The sequence below is a fragment of the Megascapheus bottae genome, chromosome 20 (assembly GCF_031878675.1).
Source record: "Megascapheus bottae isolate mThoBot1 chromosome 20, mThoBot2.hap1, whole genome shotgun sequence".
Lineage (NCBI taxonomy): Eukaryota > Metazoa > Chordata > Mammalia > Rodentia > Geomyidae > Megascapheus > Megascapheus bottae.
Window position 1 is genome coordinate 20210167 of NC_143528.1, and position 22103 is coordinate 20232269.

The following is a 22103-nucleotide window of genomic DNA, read 5'->3' on the forward strand; positions in this document are numbered from 1 at the left end:
AATAATCTTTCAGAAAATGCAGGTGCTGTCATAGGAATAAAACAGAGTGGTGTATTGTGTCCACCAGAGCTAAACAGTTTATGCTGTATGCTATTAATGGCAGCAGCTTGAGAATTGTAAGTGTGTGTGGTGGTGGCGGCATTTTCCTATGAACCCCTCCTTTCCTTTGGCTTTGTCTGGCTGGATAGCTGCTGATAAGTCTATGAGCCTCTTTCCTCTTCCCTTCAGTTTTCTTTAGGAAAAGGAAACTCTACAGCCATGTTGTCCTAATCTTGCTTCTCCAAAGCCTGAGCTTCCTCACCCTATGTAAACAGGTGACTCCCATTAGTTACACCTCAGCACATGATTCAAGCAGTACTCACTGAGCAGTCCCCAGAGAGGATAGCGTGGAGTGCATTTGGCATTTACTTTGTTTGTGATTCATTAGCAAGAAAAAAAATGTATTTATGTTGAAGCAGGTTCAGGGGTTTCATTTGGCATGACAGTGACCACAATACAGAGTTCATTACAATATACTCTATCCTGGACACCTGCTGAGATGAACTGACTCACACCACAAATGAATAAGCACAGAAGAGAATGTGCATGCTAACTAACTTCATTCAGCCATTCTACCCTGGGTACACACGCTGAGACAAGACGTGGTAGTCTTCTCATTTCTAACATGCTATTCTTCCTGTTGGTCTTTTCAATAGGGCAGTGATGGTGCTCGCAGGTCTGCACTCCTGGACAGTGATGAGCTCATTGTGTACTTTTACGACGATGTCAGAACTCTGTACGAAGGTTTCCAGAGGGGCCTGCATGTGTCAAGTAAGCCTGTTTCTGCTGCCTTTGTGTGGCTGATACTTACTGCTTATTTCTCACAAGGCAAGAGCAGCCTTCCTTTCTGAAATCCACATTTCTGTGAATCTTTGTGCCTTCTTGGCATGGCTCAAGCCCTCCATCTCCTCCTCTAACTTATTCAGAGCCAGTGTCAGACCACACTGAATCCTCTGGATATTTCCCATGTCCCAGGGGGTTTCCTTACCAAATAATGTGTTACATTTTATAGAAAGCCAAGTGTATAGTAGCTCCTGATGGATGCTAATGTTTCTGCAGTCAAGGAAAACTTGTTTAACTGGGCCCGGGTAATCCGGAGTTTTCAAGTTTATTTGACCACAGTTGACCATCATTTGACCTTCCTAGGAAGCAATGATCCATAAGAGGCACTTTTGGCTGGATGCAGGGGTTCATGCCTGTAATCCTAGCTACTCAGGAGGCTAAGGTGTATGAATCAAGGTTCAAAGCCATCCTGGGCACTGAAAAGTTTGAGAGACTCTTATTTCCATTAACCTCTAGAAAATCGGAAGAGGCACTGTGGGTCAAGTGGTAGGGCAGTAGCCTTGAGCTGAAGAGCTCAGGGACAATGCCCAGGCCCTGGGGTAGGGTGGTAGCCTTGAGCTGAAGAGCTCAGGGACAGTGCCCAGGCCCAGAGTTCAAGCCCAATGACCCACCCCCCCCCAAAAAAAAAGGCACTTTGGAAATGTTGGCTGATGAACTGACCCTGTGTTTCTAACTGTAGCATAGGGATCTATGAAGTCTGGTACCTTCCTCCTTTCTAGCATCACTCCCCCTGGAATACAATCTTCAAACAAGGCCACCTCTGCTCTCCTACCCAGCCTTTGAGTGCTTTTATTCCTTCTCTTGATCATACAGTCCTTTTCTTTCCACCCCTAATCAGCATTTGTGCTAAATTCTTACTAATCTTATAAAACTCTTCTCTCAGGGCCAGGAGTTCGGCCTACTGGTAAAGTGCTTGCCTGGCATGCACGAAGACCCAGGTTCAATTCCTCAGTACCACATACATAGAAAAAGCTGGAAGTGATGCTGTGGTTCAAGTGGTAGAGCTCTAGCTTTGAGAAAGTCCAAGGATAGTGCTCAGGCCCTGAGTTTAAGCCCCAGGACTGGCAAAAAAAATAAATAAAAGGTATTAATAGCAGGGCCTGGGTATATGCTTTAAGTTACAGGGTGAGCCTGGGGCTTTATCACCACAGACAAAAACTGGAGTTGGTATGCTTACGTGTGGATGGCCAGATAGTAAATACTTTAGTCTTCTTAAGCCATATGGTAAGTGACAGAGTTTCAGTAATTCATGAATGAATGACTTTCATCTGTGTTCCAATAACATTGTTTACAAAAACAAGCAATGGGACTCTGGGCCATTGGCTGTAATTTTCTAGCCTCTATTCTTGAGGAATAAAATGACAGGGTTTCCTACAGCTGATGCATTTTTTTCTCCATCAGCAGTCATCTACTGCTCTGCCTTTACTGTAATTTATGCAAACTAAAGAGGGTCCAAAATGTTTTCTTTCTGTTGAAAAGTCATTGTGTTCCATCTTCATGACTGGTGCTTGAATGTGCATGTACATCACACCTCTCTAGAGCATAAAATCTGGATAACTGGGCCAGGCTTGTCATGACACCAGGGAGGTCCATTCTCCTGCTTTTCCTCTCATTTATCCCATATCTATAGCCCAATCTGAGCACCTGTTTGAGGGCTGGAGATCTCGCTCAAATGGAGAGCACTCACCTAACATGTGTAAGGCCCTGGGTTCTAGCTCTTTCCCCACCATTGCAAAAATGTAGAATGCCTTTCTGAATTCAAACCTACAGTGGGTGATGACAGATGTATTGGGATCTCTTTCTTTATTTTTTGCTATCTAGGTTGGAATCAGAATGTATCTGAAAGCATTCTTAACTTTGGCTCTCACAGATAATCCCTATTCTTCCTCCTTTTTCATCTTTCCTTCAGTTTGTTTCTGGGCCATTAGGATTTTACCCATGTAATAAGAATTCATGGGATTTTAGCTGATTGTTTGGGCAATCAGAATTTGGTCAGATAAATAACTTCATTTCTCTTTCCATATTCTGAGGGAGAATACTTTAAACTTCTGCAGTTTTGAGAGATTCCTCATCAGAAAACTTGTGGCAACAGGATCTCTGCTTCTTACTACTGGCTCCTGGCCTAAACCAATAGGATATTAAAGAGAATTCAAAACTTGAGTGTCCAGAAAGATTGTAATTTCCTATTTTTCCTCTTCTGTTTATCCCCATCTCCCCTGCTCCTTTTAGAAATAAAACAGAACACCAAAAATTAAAAAAAAAATTCAGACCAAAGTCCAGGGAGAAAACATTTCTGACTTGAACTCCTTTCTAATTAAATAATTAACATAGAATAATGTAGCATCCAAAAGATTAAACATAGAGCTCCCCTATGACCCAGCAATTCCACTACTTGGCATTTACCCAGTCGTCCAGAAACAAGGACATACTAAATCCACTAGCACAACGATGTTTATTGCAGCACTATTTTCCATAGCAAAGATATGGAAACAACTCAGATGCCCCTCACTAGATGATTGGAACAAGAAGATGTGGTATTTATACACAATGGAATTCTATGCTTCCATCAGAAAGAATGACATCGCCCCATTTGTAAGGAAATGTAAAGACCTAGAAAAAAATCATATTAAATGAAGTAAGCCAGACTCAAAGGAACATAGGCTCAGTGGTTTCCCTCGTTTGTCATAATCAGTAGAAACCTTGGGCTCTCTTAGCAGAGATTTACAATAGAGTAAAACCTAGATACATAAAGCCATATAGTATGATGCTAAATGAAAGAACCTCCAGGATATAGAAACAAAAGCCATATAACTACTGATTGTTGTCCTTAATGTACTATGTTATCTCTCATCTCTCTTGCTGTTGCTTGGTTAATTCATATTGTTACAGTATTTTACCTTATTATCTGATATATTATATATATGCTTATTTGGTTATTTGAATTCGGATAGGGAAGGGGGGAAAACAAGATGATGGGTGGGGGCAGGGGGAGGGAAATGGGGACCATGTCATGAGAAAGGGTATCAATTTGTGAAGTAATGCACCTTCTATCTGGTGAATATAATGTAACCCTTCTATTAATTACAATAGAAAATATATGGAAAAAACAATAATGGATCATGTAGAATATGGTGGGATAGAATCAAAATACAGGCATATTTGTACATGTTAGGACCATCCTTTATTTTGTGATTCCCCTCCCCCCCTTTTTTTTAGACAATGGCCCTTGTTTAGGCTCTCGGAAACCAGACCAACCCTATGAATGGCTTTCCTACAAGCAGGTGAGTTTCCTGGCTCTGACTGATCACCATACTACAGAATTAACCATAATTAGGGCCAAAACACTTGGAAGCATATGACTCCTTTGAGACCCTAATGGGACTACTCTTCTCTACCTGAGGGGTACTAGGAATTTGGAAGCTTCAACCTGCAGTAAGAATCACTGTCTCATGGGGCTAGGAGTTTGGCTTAGTGGTAGAGTGCTTGTCTAGCATGTACAAAGTCCAGGTTCGATTCCTCAGTACCACATACATAGAAAAAAAAAAGCAGTGCTATGGCTGAAATAGTAGAGCACTATTGAGGGAAAAGCCCAAGGACTGAGTTCAGTACCCAGATCTGGGAAAAAATAATAATAATAATAAATAAATCACTGTCATATTTTTTAAATGAGGAAAACATGCCAGAGGAAGAAGTATAACTTGCCCCAAATCACAACTGCACATTGGCAGCTGGACAGGAAGTAACCTAGGCCTGACAGCTTCTGCTTCAATCTGATTCAGCATAGATCCTCAAAGGCTGCCTTAGGCCAGCTCTTCCTGGATGTGACCTTGAGTTATAGGCCAGCCTAAAGCTCCTAACTGACCTGGGTTGCTCTTTGGACACAATAGAAGATGGAACTGAAGTATTTTCACTGTTTTCACTCTCTGGTTCCACTGATTGGTGGCTCTAATTATTTACATAGTTTATGAATGTCAGGTTATAGAACAGGAAGGCATTGCTTTTTATGTTTATTTTACTATAATTACGCCAAATCTAGACATCACTGCATTTTCCCCAGTGCAATCCCAGGACAAGCAGGCACAGCTGGAAGCCAGCTTCCCTGCCTTGTTTCCCACACAGCACAGCTGTCCAGGAAATTACTCTCTGTCTCTCTCTCTAGCTTCCAGCCAGGTAATCCTGTGGCATTCATGACTACAAATTGATTTCGGTGAAAGTTGCTTCTTTATTTGAAGGGGTGTGTGTGTGTGTGTTGTGTGTGTGTGTGGGTATGTGTGTGGAGTTGTCATTTTTGCCACAAAGCACATCTGGGACTAGTACTGACAGGGACTCCTTGGGCTGAGACCATAATTTCTTTCCATTCCTCAAGGATGGGTGATGAGAATGCAATAGGCTCCATCTCAAGAGAAAAAGTGTGAACTATATCATGCCTTGCCTAGCCAAAGAAGGAACATCACTATGTAACTCAGGTGACCGGGGATATTCTTACCTCTGTTGTGCCTTTAGTCCCTGTCTCACTTCCACAAGTCCTGTGAAAAGTTCATATGTGTTAGCCACATATGTATGATGGCTTTCAGGCCTCAAAGAATTCTCCAATGCTTTCAGGATTAATGTTACTCTATTTATTGGCTGGAAGGGGAAAGACCAAGGTTGCAGATTCAATTTTTCAAGACAGACGCCCAATCTTTGAAGTTTCCAAAGGTATTTATCTATGTTTTACACATTTCAGTTGAAGTCTGGGGAAGATGTAAAGTGGACTCTGGTGAAATCAACTTTGATTTGTATTATTTACTTATTTATTTATTTTTGTGTTAGTGCTGGGGCTTGAACTCAGGGCCTACATGCTGTTCTTGAGTTTCTCTGTTAAAGGCTAGCACTCTGCTACTTGAGCCACATCTCCATTTCTGGCTTTTGGTGGCTAATTGGGAGGTAAGAATCTTAGGGACTTTCATGCCTAGTCTGGCTTCAAAACATAGTGCTCAGTTCTCACTCTCCTGAATAGCTAGCATTATAGGCATGAGCCTCCAGTGCCCAACTTTTATTTTATTTTTTATATTTGCCCAATTAATCTGACCTTTTGAAGGCTAGCAATTTCTTTGAGTTTTTTTTAAATAAAGATAGGATATGCACCATCTTTCTAGAAATACATATAGATGTCTGTTCTCCCCATGAGGTCTGCAAACAATTGCAGATATTCCTCAGATTCCAGTCCTTCAAGTGCCACCTGTAGCTGTGAGCTGTTCTGTGGAATAGAAGACACCCAGCCTTCTCAGTCACTCCACTGTCACCCTGCCAATGTCAATGTGATTCCCACAGGCAAAGCTGGATGGCTCCACATCCCAGAACCAATTGGATTCCTGGTGGGGATGGGTGGGGCAACATTTCCCACAGGCCTCTGTGTGTGTGTGTGTGTGTGTGTGTTTGCTTTAAAAGTACACTTGAGAATTCAAATGTAAATAGATTTTTAAAGTGTTTTCATTAATAGTATTGATTTTTAAACTTATTTAGATATTGCTCATAATAATTATTAAATACTATTAACCAAAGTTTGCTGTTCCTCACAATTATAGTGTTTACTTAGCATTTTTCTCATGCACTCACTTAACTAGCCAGCCACTTGCCTTTTTGCCTTAGTGTTTGTTGGTTTTTTACTTTAGATCATTTTGAATAAGTACAGAAAGACTTCTAAAACCTCTGTATATATTGAATGATTTGCTAAGAATAAAAACTCAACAACAGAATTGTAGATTCCAATGAGAAGATCTTACTCTTAATTTTTTTAAGTTAAAAAAAAAAAACTGGCTGCTTCTGTTACCAGCGATATGTTACTTTGCTGCTCTTTATGCATGAAAAGAAAACAAAGACAAAAACCTCTAGCTGGGTGTGGTGGTGTCTTGCAACCTAGTATTCTGGAAGCTGAGGCAAGAGAATTGTCCCAGGGCAACCTGGAGTCTACATCTACATACTGAGACTGTATCAAAACAACAAGGCTGGGAAATGTGGCTTAGCAGTAGAGTGCTTTCCTAGCATGCATGAAGCCCTGGGTTCAGTTCCTCAGTATCACATAAACAGAAAAGGCCAGAAGTGGTGCTGTAGCTCAAGTGGTAGAGTGCTAGCCTTGAGCAAAAGAAGGTCAAGGACAGAGCCTAGGCTCTGAGTTCAAGCCCCAGGACTGTCAAAAGGAAGGGAGATAGATGGAATGAGCCCTTGCCCCTAGCATGTACAAGGCCCTGGATTTAGTTTTTTATATTGAGAAAGTGAGCAAGAGAGAAAGAAAGAGACATAGACAGATTGAGAGAATAATCCATATCTCTTTATTGCTTTTATAATATAAAACTAAAACAAAAAAGTAAATGTAAAGTTGTGACATCATTGTGTGTCATCTATAGTTATTCAGATTCCTTTGCTTTTCAGAAGAAAGCATATAATCAGTTCCAATAATTTTGAGTTGTAACAAATAAAACTGTGGCATTATAATAATTTCAGTAAAGGAATAGCCCTTCTCTTGTGCATGGCTGCTTGCTGACTGTACTACACATGTTATCTGGTGAATTTTGTTCTCTGAAATGGGGCCCAGTGCTATTTTCTGATGTCTTCCTCCCTCCTTTCAGGTTGCAGAAATGTCAGAGTGCATAGGCTCGGCCCTGATCCAGAAGGGCTTCAAGGCCTCCTCAGATCAGTTCATCGGCATCTTCTCTCAAAACAGACCTGAGGTATTAACTACTAGATGCCTATACTTGTCTTCTGAAGGGTGGAGGTAGATAGGAACCAGAGCTCATGCAGGCATCTGCTTGACCCTAGCTTTTCTGGTCTGTGTGTTGCTGAGAAAGGCTTTGTTTTGTGCCTTATGAAGTTATACATGTGAGACAGTGGATATGATAGCTCATGCCTACCTATACCAGGTACTTGGTAAATAGAGGGAAGAGGATTATAGTTTGAGGACAACGTGGGAAGGGCAGAAGGAAGTAACAAGACACTATCTCAAAGTCAAGCCAGGGGCCAACCCCCCTCTGCAGGAGATGGTAATGGAGTAAGATTGTGGTTCTAGGCCAACTTGGGTTTAAGAAAAAAATGAAGGGACAAAGGGTCAATAAATGCAGCAGTGATATTCACTAGACTTGATATTGAAAATAAACCATACAAAACTCATGGTGGAGATGGGAGGGAAAAACTGGGAGAGAGCAATGGAAAGGGTGACATTGTCCAAAAGGATATATGCTCATTACCTGACTTACATGACTATAACCGTTCTGCATATCACCTTTATAATAACAGTTAAAATCTAAAGTTAGCAAAGCCCTTTCTCCTCCTCCCCCCACCCCCAAAAACAGTTAGCAATACTCTGTCTCAAAAAAAAAGTTCATCATGATGGCATGTACCTATGAGCACAGCTAGAGGGAGGCAGAGATGGAAGATTGTGGTTTGAGATCAGCCCTGGCAAAAAGTTAGCAAGACCCCTCCCCCTATCTCAACAAACAAGCAGGAGAGGTGGCTCATGTCTCTGTAATCCCAGATCTTCAGAAGAAATAGGTAGAAGGAACAGAGTCCATGGCTAACCCCGGGCAGAGAAAGAGGCGGGGGGGGGGGGGGGGGGGGACAATGAGAGGGAGAGGGAAATGAGGGAGAGAGAAGGAGAGAACTGAAGAGAAGAGAAATAGAGAAAGGAATAGAGAGAGAAACAAAGAGGCAAGTAAAGAAAATCTTGGGGCTGTGGGGGCAGGACCCCTATGAGCTGGCTTCATGTACGTATAGTGTATTACTTAACTACCTAGACTCATGCTTGTCAATTTAAATAAGAGTCAGTTTAAGTAAGACTGTATCTTGGTGGTATTGCTTAAAAAGTTAGTCAGCAAGTTAGTAGCAGAGCTGCTTTGGGAAAAGTTGTCATTGGGCTTAAGGAATGAAACTTACTGTTTTACATACTTGTATCCAAAAGACATGATCCATGCTGCTTCCTGATTTATAAATCAGAATAGCTTCTTAAGAGTGTCATGTTCCAGACGGACACGGTGGCTCACGCCTCTAATCCTAGCTACTCAGGAGGCTGAGATTTGAGGATCAAGATTCTAAGTCAGCTGAGGCACAGAAGGAACTGAGAATCTTATCTCCTGTTAACCTCTAGAAAACAGGAAGTAGATCCATATCTTTGCTATGGTAAATAGTGCTGCAATGAACATCATTGTGCTAGTGGATTTAGTATGTCCTTGTTTCTGGATGATGCCAACCCAGATGCCCCTCACTTGATGAGTGGATCAACAAGATGTGGTATTTATACACAATGGAATTCTGTGTCAGAAAGAATGACAGGGGCCGGGAGTTTGGCCTAGTGGTTAAAGTGCTTGCCTAGCATGCATGAAAACCTGGGTTCGATTCCTCGGTACCACATACATAGAAAAAAGCCAGAAGTGGTGCTGAGGCTCAAGTGGTAGAGCTCTAGCCTTGAGAAAGTCCAAGGACAGTGTTCAGGCCCTGAGCTCAAGCCCAGGACTGGCAAAAAAAAAAAAAAGAAAGAAAGAAAGAAAGAAAGAAAGAAAGACATCGCCCTATTTGTAAGGAAATGGAAAGACTTGGAAAAAATCATATTAAGTGGAGTAAGCCAGACTCAAAGAAACATAGGCTCAATGGTTTCCCTCATTTGTCATAATCATTAGAAACCTTGGGCTCTCCTAGCAGAGATTTGCAATAGAATAAAACCTAGATACATAAGGACATATAGAATGACACTAAATGAAAGGACCTCCAGGATATAGAAACAAAAGCCATATAATGAGTGATTATTGTCCTTAATGTTCTATGTTATCTCTCATCTCTCTTGCTGTCCCTTGGTTATCTCATATTGTTACAGTATCTCACTTTGTATTTGGTTATTTGAAATCGCATAGGGAAGGGGGTAAAACAAGATGAGGGGTGGGGGTGGGGGGAGGGAAATGGGGACTAAGACATGAGAAAGGGTATCAATGTATGTGAAGTAACGCACCTTCTATCTGGTGAATATAATGTAACCCTTCTATTCTTTACAATATGGAAAAAAAGGAAAACAGGAAGTGGAGCTTGGCTCAAGGGTAGGGCCGTAGCCTTGAGCTGAAGAGCTCAGGGACAGCACCCAGGTTGAGTTCAAGCCCCATGACACACACCCACCCCCCCAAAAAAGAAAGAGTCATGTTCCATGAAAGGAAAAATAGCATTCCCCACAGCTGGCCTGCAACTATACTTATAGACATTGGTTTCTTTTATTCCAGACAAACATATCTAGTATATTTTCTCTAGTAGAATTTTACCATGAGTATATATACCCATAGCATCTCCCTCACTACAACAACTAGACCGCGTCCTACATTCAACACCTGCTACAGGCCAGGCACCATATAGAGCCCCTCTGCACACAATGACTTAGGTTCTATCCCTGGTGTTATATAAGGGAAGACAAACCCCAGAGGTGATAATTCTCTAATGTGGTGTGAGAAGATTATAGGTAATCAGCCAAGGAGGGCTTCTTGGTGGAGATACCTGAATGGAGTCTCTAAAGAAATAGGGGTGGGGAGGCCAAGGTCAAAGGCTGCCAGGCTCTGCATACATTCACATCACATTGTATCCAAGTCGAGGAGTGAGGTACTTGACAACAGTGAAGGGACAGAATAAGACACAGCAAAGAGAGGGCTGTGAAAGGCACATGTCCTCTCTTGAGAGGCAAGAGGCTCTGATTCCACTGCTGACAACTTAAAGTCTGTTCCAGAAAAGAGAAAAAAAAAAAAAATGCTGGGAGTTTGGCCTAGTGATACAGTGCTTGCCTAGAATGCACAAAGACCCGGGTTCAATTCCTCAGTACCACATACACAGAAAAAGCTGGAAATGGTGCTGTGGCTCAAGTGGTAGAGCTCTAGCCTTGAGAAAGCCCAAGGACAGTGCTTAGGCCCTGCGATCAAGCCCCAGTACTGGCAAAAGAAAACAAAAACAAAATACCCCACAACATCCCAGTTCCAGGCCAAGTTGTGAGATGTTGGGATGCTTGTGCTCTCTTCCCACGGCAGCTGAGTCATGCAGAAATATCTGCAGTGGCCAAAAGGGTCACCAGAAATGTTGATCAGCTAGGTAAGTCATCTTGCTGTGGCAAGATGAGTAATCCTTCTGTCATTTCTTTCCTGTGACACTTTTCAGGGGGAAGTTTTTTTTTTTTAATTTCCTGTTAGAGATATATATTGCCTCCTCCCCTACCCCCACATTGTTCTGTATACTGCTGTGGGCCTTTCCCAAGCGTCTGCTCTGCAGTTATCTTGCTCCAGCCTGCCTGCCCTTCTAGCCTGACTGCCCCTACCCATGCTCACTGGTTTTATTATTAATGTCTTTTCACAGGCTTGCCTCCCTTCTTCAGGCACATTACAGTTTCTTTGGAAGAAGGAGGAAGGATTTTATTTTCTTTATGAAGCTCTCCTTTATACTGAGTGTAGATACAAAAAACAAATGTTGATTTTATTCTGCTGACTCTCAGAGGAGTGTTGGAGTGATTCTGATAGAACATCTTCCTCTTTTCTCCCTGATCTTTACCATTTAGTGGGTGATCACTGAGCTGGCATGCTTCACATATTCCATGGTGGTGGTTCCCCTCTATGATACCCTTGGAGCTGAAGCCATCACGTATATAGTCAACAAAGGTAAGTTTGGGATCTGAGCATCAACCTAGTTGTTGGTTAATGCCTGAAAAAGTTAAAAAAATTTGAAAGTGGTAAAATGCAAACCTTGAGGGGAAAAGAATTAAAAAAAAAAAAAACAAACTCAGTAGAAGAAGAAGGAGAATGTAGCACTTACCCTATTCCAGGGTCAGATATTAGAGTCAAACACCCCAATGCTTACTCTTCATCCTCTCTCTTTTACAGCTGAACTCTCTGTGATTTTTGCTGACAAGCCAGATAAGGCCAGACTCTTACTAGACAGTGTAGAAAACAAGTTAACGCCAGGCCTTAAAGTCATAGTAGTCATGGACTCCTACGGCAGTGACCTAGTGGAGCGAGGCAAGAAGTGTGGTGTGGAAATCATCAGCATGAGGGCCATGGAGGTGAGTCATAGTCTCTGCCCCATCTCACATACCCATCTCACATACCCATCTCACATACCCAGGATTGCTTGCAGTCCCCTTCCAGTTCTCCCAGCAGCCATTCAAAACCTAGCAGGAGTCCTATTTTCTTATTGTGAAGAATTCTCTGTGGCTGGGCAGTGCTAATACCTGCAGAAGTCTTTGCTTATAAAGTGAGTTGTAATACTCATATTTATTCAAGAGCCTGATGCATGATGCCAGTCAGTGCTGAAACTGTACCTGTCAGCTTCAGTCAGGGGAAGTTGTTCATGTGAACATCTAGGCCTTTTACATATTGACTTATCTCTGAAACCCGGCACCATGCAGAGAGGTTGGTCTCCCTTCTTTTCTTTTGTTGCATTCCCAAATGTAGGTACTTGCTTTGGCTTAATATCATTTTTTTGATGTAAGATTCACAGTCAATACAAGTTTAAAGGTAACTGTTTGAGCGAGAATTAGTGCTGCCCATATAAACTGATTAGAATTCAAGGAAGCTCATAGCAGCTGCAACAGCAGCAGCAGCAGGAAAATCTTTTTATAACCACATCATAGAAACCAGTGGACTAAGTAGCTTTTTCTGAAGAGCTTATAAATCTTTTTATAAAACTGTTATAAATAGGGTTTTAAAGACCCTATTAGACCTTATGTGAAGCAACTCATGGTGATAGAGAAGTTCATTGTTCAATTCAACATGTCAGGTTATAACTCTAATGCATCTTGATCACTGCCACCCTTTCTGTTGGTCTTCATGTATCTCAATCTCACCCATCCCTTAAAGTTGGCAGTTTATTTTGTTTTATAATTGCCTTTTTTAAAAATAACACAGCAGGGGCCGGGAGTGTAGCCTAGTGGTAGAGTGCTCGCCTAGTATGTGCCACATACTCAGAAAAAGCCAGAAGTGGTGCTGTGGCACAAGAGGCAGAGCTCTAGCCTTGAGCAAAAAGTGTCTAACGACAATCCTCAGGTCCTGAGTTTAGGCCCCACAACTGGCAAATAAATAAAATAAATATAAATAACCCAGAAGACATGGGGTACCAGTAACTCACACTTGTAGTCCTAGGTACTCAGGAGGCTGAGATTCTGAGGATTGAGATTTGAAGCCAGCCCAGACAGGAAAATCTCTGAGACTCTTATCTCCAGTTGAAAGTTCTTGGGCCAGGAGTTTGGCCTAGTGGTAAGAGTGCTTGCCTAGCATGCACAAAGACCCGGGTTTGATTCCTTGGTACCACATATATAGAAAAAAGCTGGAAATGGTTCTGTGGCTCCAGTGGTAGAGCTCTAGCCTTGAGAAAGCCCACAAACAGTGCTCAAGCCCTGAGTTCAAGCCAGGATTGGCAGGAAAAAAAAAGTTGAAAGTTCTGCTTGGTTCAAGTGGTAGAGTGCTAGCCTTACGCACAAAAGCTCCACAACAACACCCAGGCCTTGAGTTCAAGCCTTAGGACCTGTACCAAAAAAAAAAAAAAAGACAAAACTGATTTAAAACTGTGAAACTTTTCTAGCAAATAGTGCACTTGTTCACTTGTTTAGATAATATTTTTTCCTCCAATTAAAAGCAAAGTATAGGGGCCGGGGGTTTGGCCTAGTGGTTAAAGTGCTTGCCTAGCATGCATGAAGACCCAGGTTCGATTCCTCAGTACCACATATAGAAAAAAGCCGGAAGTGGTGCTGAGGCTCAAGTGGTAGAGCTCTAGCCTTGAGAAAGTCCAAGGACAGTGCTCAGGCCCTGAGCTCAAGCCCAGGACTGGCAAAAAATAAATAAATAAATAAATAATAAAAGCAAAGTATAGCTATTTTATTTAGCTTTGGTTTGAAGAATTGAAGCTCTGTAGAAGTTATGAAATTTGAGTAGATTAAGTAGAAATATAGAGCTAATGAAGATGATTTTGAAAAAAATTATCAAAATTATCCTTGCCTTCGCTCACTTATTAGCCTTTTTGGAGATGACATCTCACACTGTGTTCCCTAGGCTGGTCACGAACTCTCAGGCTCAAGTGATGTCCATACCTCAGCCTCCTGAGTTCTAGTATTCAACTGTGCATCACTGTGCCCAGCCTAGTTAACTTCCAAGTAGACATCAGTGTTCCTCTTTCTAATTAGAGCTCTCTCCTGTATGTAAAGGCTCACTGACCCCTGAGCAGGCCTGTCTACTTTCCATCCTTTAAGAAGCATGCCTACCCTGTATTCAAACTGTTCAATTTTAACAGAAAAAAAGAAGATATATTTTTTAATTTAATGGTTACAAAAGTCGCTTAATGCAATAAACGGAACCACATGCAGTGGTAGTCATTTCAAGCTTTATCGGGAACATCTAGAAAAGAATCTATCCTTCTGAACCTTTGTGACTGCTTAGGAAGTGGTCTTCTGTTACTGTTTGACACCCAGTCATAGGACGTCAAAGCCCATCTCCCGGCTGTGTGTGGAGTGCAAATCATGGCGCCTCTCTCAAGTGGCTGGTTGTTAAATGTAGCAGAGGTTGGTTTTTCTCCCAGGGAGGATGTCACACCGGGCTGTACTCTGGTTCTGAGAAGATAAAGAAGACCTAAGGGTGAGAAGCAGCACTTTTCTAAAGGTCAAACAAGAAAATGAGTGGAAGTGAAAATACACAGTAAAAGATATCAACTGCTCTCATTTGAGTAAATCCTATTTCAGAAGCCAGACCTGTAAAAAGAAGATAACTGGAAAAGTGGCTTCTTAGGACAATCAATAAATGTTTCGCCTCTGGTTAATGTACCATTGTTCATTTAATTTAAACATTATGCTATCTTTGAGCCAGCTTCCCCAGAGTAAAGGCAGCTTGAAGTGATTGCATATGACATTACTAAGACTTTTTTCTCTCTCTTAACTAAGGACCTTGGAAGAGCCAACAAAAGGAAGCCCAAGGTAAGCAGATATACTTGCCACAGTGTATTGTTTTCATTACTCATCACAGTGGAGAGGATTTGAAGTGGGGGTGGGGATGCTTTATGGCTTGCAATTTTCTCTTTTGAGACTAGTTTCTGTTTGTTTTATTCTTCTTCAGCTTCCAACTCCTGAAGATCTTGCAATAATTTGTTTCACAAGTGGAACTACAGGTACATTTTGAGATGGAATTGCTTCAGTGGTATCTGGGGGCTGTGCTCTCTGCCCCCTTCTTGGATGACACACACTAGCTAACTCTCCGTGGACTGAAAGAAAGGGCAAGAGGCAGAGTGGTCCAAGTGCCACTGTTGCCCTAGAAGATGTTCTTAGAATCGGATAGTGCCACATATTTATTCATTTAGATTCACCCATCTTCCTAGGGAAGACAGCATTGGAACTCCTGATTTCTCTCTTCTGGATACATACATCTCCAAAACTCGCCTGTGTTAGTAACAATAGTTCAGGATAAGTTTCCCGAAAAGAGCTCCAGGTTGCTTCATGTTCCTTAGTATTTATACATGAAACCCTAATTATACAGAGTTTCTGTAGTCTTTGTCTTTAACCATGTTCTCTTTCTGGTGTGTTGTGCAGGCAACCCCAAAGGAGCATTGATCACTCATCGAAATGTAGTGAGCGATTGCTCAGCTTTTGTGAAAGCAACAGAGGTAACTTTGCAGGGTGGGGATGTTGCCATCTTTCCTCACATTCATTGATTGGTATTAGGCCTCAAGAATGTAAGAGGTTCCTGAGTTAGGTCTGTACTGTATTTAAGAACACCTGAAATAAAGACCAGGACTTTCATGCAGCCGAACGTCACCTCTGTTACAAGAGCTGCATCTCCAGCTCTTGTTTGTGTTAAAATTTTTAGTATCTTTTTTTTTTAATTTTTTTATTGTAATTAGTAAAAGGGTTACATGATATTTGCCAGATAGAAGGTGCATTAATTCACATACATTGATACCCTTTCACATGTCTTGGTACCCATTTCCCTCCCCCTTAAAGTATCTTTTATGTAGTGAAATTATTATGTTGTCCTATAAATACATTCATTAAAGGACACAGGAGAGATGCTTTTTTATGCCTTTATCTAATATGTCAGTGTTTGGGAATTGAATTTCTTTAGCTAGCAATGAAATATTACCCTGTTGGTAGTTTTTGTATTATTATTTAATTTTGTTAATTTGACTTCCATTGCATGAGAAAGGTGAACATGTCAGACTCCCATTTACTTCCTATAATTTTCAAGCTTGCTATCCACAGGTCTTAATCTACCTGACTTCCCATAACCAAGTATCACAGCCTGGGTTTCTTAAGCAACAGTTATTGACTTCCTCCCAGTTCAGGAGGGTGGAAGTTCAGGATCAGCTGCCAGCAAAGTTGGTTCCTGGTGAGGGCTCTTTTCCTGGCTTGCAGAAGGCCACCTTCTTGCTGGGTATTGACATGGTCTCTCCTTTGCGCATGCTCAGAGAGAGTGCTTTGGTGTCTCTTCCTCTTCTTGTGAGACAGCAACTGTATTGGAATGAGGGCCCACTCCCAGATACAATCATCTCAGAGCCTTACCTCCAAATACATGGGGGTTAGGACTACAATTTACAAATCTGGGAGGAGGGCACAACTCAGTCCCTAATACCAAGGCTATGTATATTTCAACTTCGCTTTCATAAAGGTGCTTACTGAATAATATGCCTTTCTCTTATGCTCTTCATATTTAATGCAATATTCTCGGTCAGCCTCTTAGGCTATTCTGTAGTCCTAATCTCTGTGGGGAAAGCCTGTGCTTAACGGTTTGGAGATGGACAGCTTTGGTAGCTGGAAGATTTCTTTTGAGGAATCTTGACACTTTCTTTCTCAGTACCATATATCTCTTTTGGTATATGTTGTATAAATAGAGTTCAACATTTAATACCTTATTGAATCAATATTTTAACTTACTGTAACAGGCCTTTGAAGGCAATTTAAAATGCATTGGTGGTTTGTTGAGCAAAACAATGACAGAACTTGGTCTAAAAATCATTTACATGGAAGTGGTGTTGTGGCTCAAGTGGTGGAGCACTGGCCTTGAGAAAGGCCAAGGACAGTGCCCAGGACCTGAGTTCAAGCCCCAGGACTAGAGAAAAAAGTCTAAAACAATATTGTTTCAAAAAAATTTAAAAATCAGTTACACTGACACTGGCGGCTCAAGCCTGTAATTAGCTACTCAGGAGGCTGAGATCTGAGGATTGTGCTTCAAAGCCAGCCGGTGCAGGAAAGTCCATGAGATTCTTATCTCCAATTAGCCACCAGAAAACCAGATGTGGAGCTGTAGCTCAAAGTCGTAGAGTGCTAACCTTGAGCAAAAAAGCTCAGGGACAGCACCCAGACGCTGAGGTCAAACTCCCCAAATGACAAAAAAGAAACAAAAATAAAAACAGAACCAACTCAGTTATATTATCGTGGCAAACTCTTATGAAAGTGGGCATGATTTTTTTTAAATTAAATCAGAAAATTTACAATGTATGGATGCTGGGGAGTACAGCTCAATAACAAAGTATGCTTGGAATATACCAGACTGCCTTGAGTTCAATCCTCAGTTGCACCAAAATCAAACACCAGGCATGGATATTACTGAGTCTGATTTCTTCATAGGAAGAAATACGAGTTAGGATACAGTTCACATTTGATCTGAGGTTGCACCGAACAACAAATTGGGGCATTTTCCTGGAGATAAAAAAAAAATGTTGATCAAACTGAAATACTCTAAATATAAAGAATCTTGGTGGTTTTATCTTTTCCTGCAAATTTTGGATTTGCAACATAATATGCTATCTTTTATTGGGGGTCAGTTTTCCATTTCTTAAGGTGCAATTGCAACTCTGCAATACTAGAGCACATTATCCCTTAACATTCTGAGAGGGAAATTTTTCCTTCTAGGAAAAAAAAATAGTTCCGACATGGATATATTATGTCACTGGGAATGAGTTCTACTCCATTTGGATAAAATATTCTTTTAGTACTGAAAATGCAGCTCAGTGACAGAATGCTTACCTTGCATGTGCAAAGCTCTGGGTTCAATCCCTAGTGCATTGTAAAAAGAGAGGGGCTGCTTTTTACTTCATTCCTTGAACTGAAAAAAAAAATACGAAAAAAAAAAAAGTTTGCAAAATCTTAAGAAAGGATGTTGAGGGACCTGTGCTCAGAAAGTGGGAGGAACTGGAACGTTGTGGAGGTTCTGATGCTTCTCTTCCTCACTGGTGTCTTTGCTTTCAGGGTGCATTCATCCCTTCTACAGATGATGTTTTGATATCTTTCTTGCCTCTTGCCCATATGTTTGAGGCAGTTGTAGAGGTAGGCATTGGTTGTGTTTTCCCTGATCATTTGCTTGTTTATGTTCTGCTAAGTTGTTGTGTTTTACAGAAAGCAATTCTCGTGAATGTCAGTGACACACACATTTCGTTTTTACCACTGGCACACATGTTTGAGCAGCTCATGCTGGTAAGTGAGATGTGCAGATTGTCATAGCCTCAGACAGTGCTTTGCTAGGTTCCATGCTAGCGTAACAATACAAAGCCTTCTTCCAGCCCTGAGCTGGCTGGTTGAACTTTAGTCTTTTATTTTAAAATGACTCAGTTTCTTGAGAGGCATACATTGCAGAAGAAGTAACTACAAAGGGAAGGTTTTCATTTATTCTATTTGACAAAGCCTTCAGTTATAGTTTTATAGGAAGTCTTTTTATTTTTTTAATTTCCAGTCCTATGGCTTGAACTCAGGGCTTGGACACTGTCCTTGGGTTTTCTCAAGGCTAGAGTTCTACCACTTAAGTCACAGCATCACTTCCAGCTTTTTCTATATATGTGGTACCAAGGAATCGGACCCAGGTCTTTGTGCACGGTAGGCAAGCACTCTACTATAAGGCCAAATTCCTGTCCCCGAAGTCTCTGTCTTTGATTGTGCTTATTACTCATTCACAGTTGGCCAAAGGCTAATTTTTTTTTTAACTACTATGTTAAGGGCCCTTGGAAAAGCAAGGTGGTGTTCATCTGACTTCTGCCTGGTCATAGCTTAGACGGCCCTGCCCATAAGTGAGCAGGTGCTGATGTAAAAGCTAATCAAGAAACCAGCTTTAGTGGCTAACTCTAGATTCCTAGCTTTTCAGGAATCTGAGATCTGAATATCATAAGTCAAAGTCAGACAGGCAGGAAAGTCCGTGAAACTCTTTACTCCAATTAACTAACCACCAGGAAACCACAAGCCTATCTGTGCCTCAAATGATAGAGCTACCAGTCTTGAGTAAAATAGCTAAAGGGGAACTCCCTGGCTGTGAGTTCAAGCCTCAATACTGTCACAAAAACAAACAGAAAAACCCAAGAGTCATCTTTTTTATTGTTCATCTTAGAAAACTTTCGGATTTTATACTAAAACAGTGAGTAGCCTTATTCCTTAATATTTATTGAGCATCAGCTGTGTTCCAGCCACTATGTTAGACATTGGAGACAGAAAATAGACTGTGGAGAAGCCTGCTCCTGAAGGATCATACTGATGAGGTCCCATCTTCTGTTTGTTATTCTACTCTTTACACACCTGAGGACCTTGTGATTTGGATCATACATACCTATGTGTAGTTTTAGAGTTATGCCCAGCGGGCATACCAGTCTTAACAAAAGCCTCCTGAGATTTCATTTTTCAACAACCAAATGTGTACTTTTCTACTGGTTTTTTGCTTTCAGGACATTTGTGCTATTTTTTTTTTTTGCCAGTCCTGGGGCTTGAACTCAGGGCCTGAGCACTGTCCTTGGGCTTTTCAAGGCTAGAATTTACCACTTGAGCCACAGTACTGCCAGCTTTTTTTTTATATATGTGGTACTGAGGGATTGAACCCAAGTCTTCATGCATGCTAGGTAAGCACTCTACTTCTGGCCCCAATTTGTGCTTCTTTTTAAAAAAATATTATTAATTACTTGTACAGAGAGGTTACAATTCTAGAAGATAGGTTATGAGTACAATGAGTGCAGTACATCTTGATCAGTGTCAACCCTTCCATTCTCCTTGAGACATCATCTTGTGAGCCTTTTATTCTTTATTTTTTTATTTATGGCCAGTCCTCTGGCTTGAACTCAGGGCCTGGACACTGTCCTTGAGCTTTCTTTGGACTAGAGCTCTATTACTTGAGCCACAATATCACCCTTGGTGTTTTCTATGTATGTGGTACCAAGGAATCAGACCCAAGACTTTATGCATGCTAGGCAAGCACTCTACCACTAGACCACATTCCCAGCTCTGAGCCCCACTTTTTTTTAACACTTGTAATAGGCAAATTATTTGTTAAGCCCATCTGGTATATGACTATAGTTTGCCTGTGACAAGGGAAAATGGCATGTTTTGTAGCTAAATATTAAGCCATGTTGGTGTTTTGACTTCAGCATATTCAGGGCCCATACAGAAAATTTTAATTAGATTCAAATAAAAGAAAGTAAACTTTAATGAGCCTAGAGTAAAGGCAAGTAGTTATGTCTTTTGTTTTGTTTTTGTTTTGTTTTTGTTGTTGTTGGTCATGAGACTTAATCTCTGGGCTACCACCTACCCCTTGAGCCACAGTGTCACTAGTTACATTTTTTTTTTTAATTGTCGGGATAATGTATAGAGGGGTTACAGTTACATTGGTCAAGTAGTATGTGCATTACTTCTCGCACATTGATACCCCTTCTCATGTTTTTGTCCCCTTTCCCTCCCCTTACCCCCTTCCAATCATCTTGTTTTGCCCCCTTCCATTCCCTTCCCTGTTTCAAAAAAAAACAAATAAACATATATACAATATACCTGATAATAAAGTCAGATACAGTAACAACATGAGATTAGCCATAAGGGCAGAAAAAGAGAAATAACATAGTACATTAAGAACAGCAGTCACACAAGATAAACATCTTTAAGGATAAATTAGTTGTTGATTTGGCGGAAGTCCAAAAATACTTGGAGTATTATAAGAACATGTAATTTATTCAAGAGATAATTATCATTCAGCTAAATTAGAACCTCTGATCGTCATTAAAAACAATATATTCAAGTTTCATACTAATTTGTCTACCGAATGATTAAGAGAAATGCAATCGTTCTATCTTGTTAAGGCAGTGACCAGTAAAAGCCAAAGCACTTTTTATCAGCACTAACTAGTTGCACAAAGGGCTTTCATGTGGTATTTCCACACACTGGCCATGTTCATCCTCATTCACCCTCTTTGTTAGCCTTCCCTATTGCTGCTGGTATACATTGCCACACCAGAGCCTGGCCAAAAAAAAAAAAACAAAAACCTCCTTATGCTTAGAAAATTTGGAGATTACTGGCAACTGCCTTCTAATACTAATCCCGGAGTCAATTGTGTTGCCCTTCGTACGTGGTGTAACCCATACAGTGCTGAACATTTACTATGTCTCTTTATTCCTGCAGTGTGTAATGCTGTGTCATGGCGCTAGAATAGGATTTTTCCAAGGAGATATCAGGCTGCTTATGGATGACCTCAAGGTGCTTCAACCCACAGTCTTCCCTGTGGTTCCAAGATTGCTGAATCGGATGTTTGACCGAGTAAGTTCCATGCAGCAAACTACAAGCGAGGAGGATGCTAGGCTTTGAATCCGAAGCTAGTCTGCTTTGGAGTGACTGTGTAAACATCCAAGGGATTTGCACAAGCCAAGCTCTGCCTCAAAACTAGGATATGGTTCTGAGATAAACAGTACTTTCACACAGACCTGCAGCCATGACCATTCTCATGTCCTCAGAAAGAAACCCTTTATTTATTCTACTCTGCTCATTCACCAACCACCCAGTTACTTTCTTCAGAAAAATTATAGATTCAAGACTTCTTTTTTTCTGGTCATGGGGACTTGAACTCAGAGTCTAAGCACTGGCCCTGAGTTCTTTCACTAAGGGCTAGTGCCTTTACCACTTTGAGAAATAGCTCTACTTCCAGTTTTCTGGTGACTAATTGGAGAGAAAAATCTCATGGACTTTCATGATGGGGTTGGCTTTGAACCACAATCTTCAGATCTCAGCCTCCTGAGTAGCTAGGATTATAGGCATGAGCCACTGGTACCTAGCTTCAGGATGTGTTCTTTCGTGACTATCTTCTTTCATTAGCCCACTTTCAAGCCTCATTCAAGTAGAACATACTAATTCTTCACTCCTTTAAATAAACAATAATTTTCCATTGTGTTGATATAACACATTTTTAAGCCTTTCCTTTATTGGTGGAAGTTTCAACTTTTTTTTTTTTGCCAATCTTGGAGCTTGA

General features: G+C 41.1%; 1 protein-coding gene across 2 annotated transcripts in view; it reads left to right on the forward strand.

Moving 5' to 3' along the window:
- Acsl1 (acyl-CoA synthetase long chain family member 1) overlaps positions 1–22103 on the forward strand; it is a 68983-nt gene that overhangs the window by 36259 nt on the left and 10621 nt on the right. The window contains exons 3-12 of one of the 2 annotated variants that reach the window (XM_090354135.1): positions 696–810; positions 4099–4163; positions 7491–7592; positions 11429–11528; positions 11751–11929; positions 14795–14827; positions 14967–15018; positions 15437–15510; positions 18092–18169; positions 21263–21397. In XM_090354135.1, coding sequence (XP_090210261.1) covers positions 696–810; positions 4099–4163; positions 7491–7592; positions 11429–11528; positions 11751–11929; positions 14795–14827; positions 14967–15018; positions 15437–15510; positions 18092–18169; positions 21263–21397 — 933 coding nt within the window. Of the gene's footprint in view, positions 1–695; positions 811–4098; positions 4164–7490; positions 7593–11428; positions 11529–11750; positions 11930–14794; positions 14828–14966; positions 15019–15436; positions 15511–18091; positions 18170–18238; positions 18317–21262; positions 21398–22103 lie in introns of both variants that reach the window. The other variant, XM_090354134.1, reaches the window with a different exon arrangement.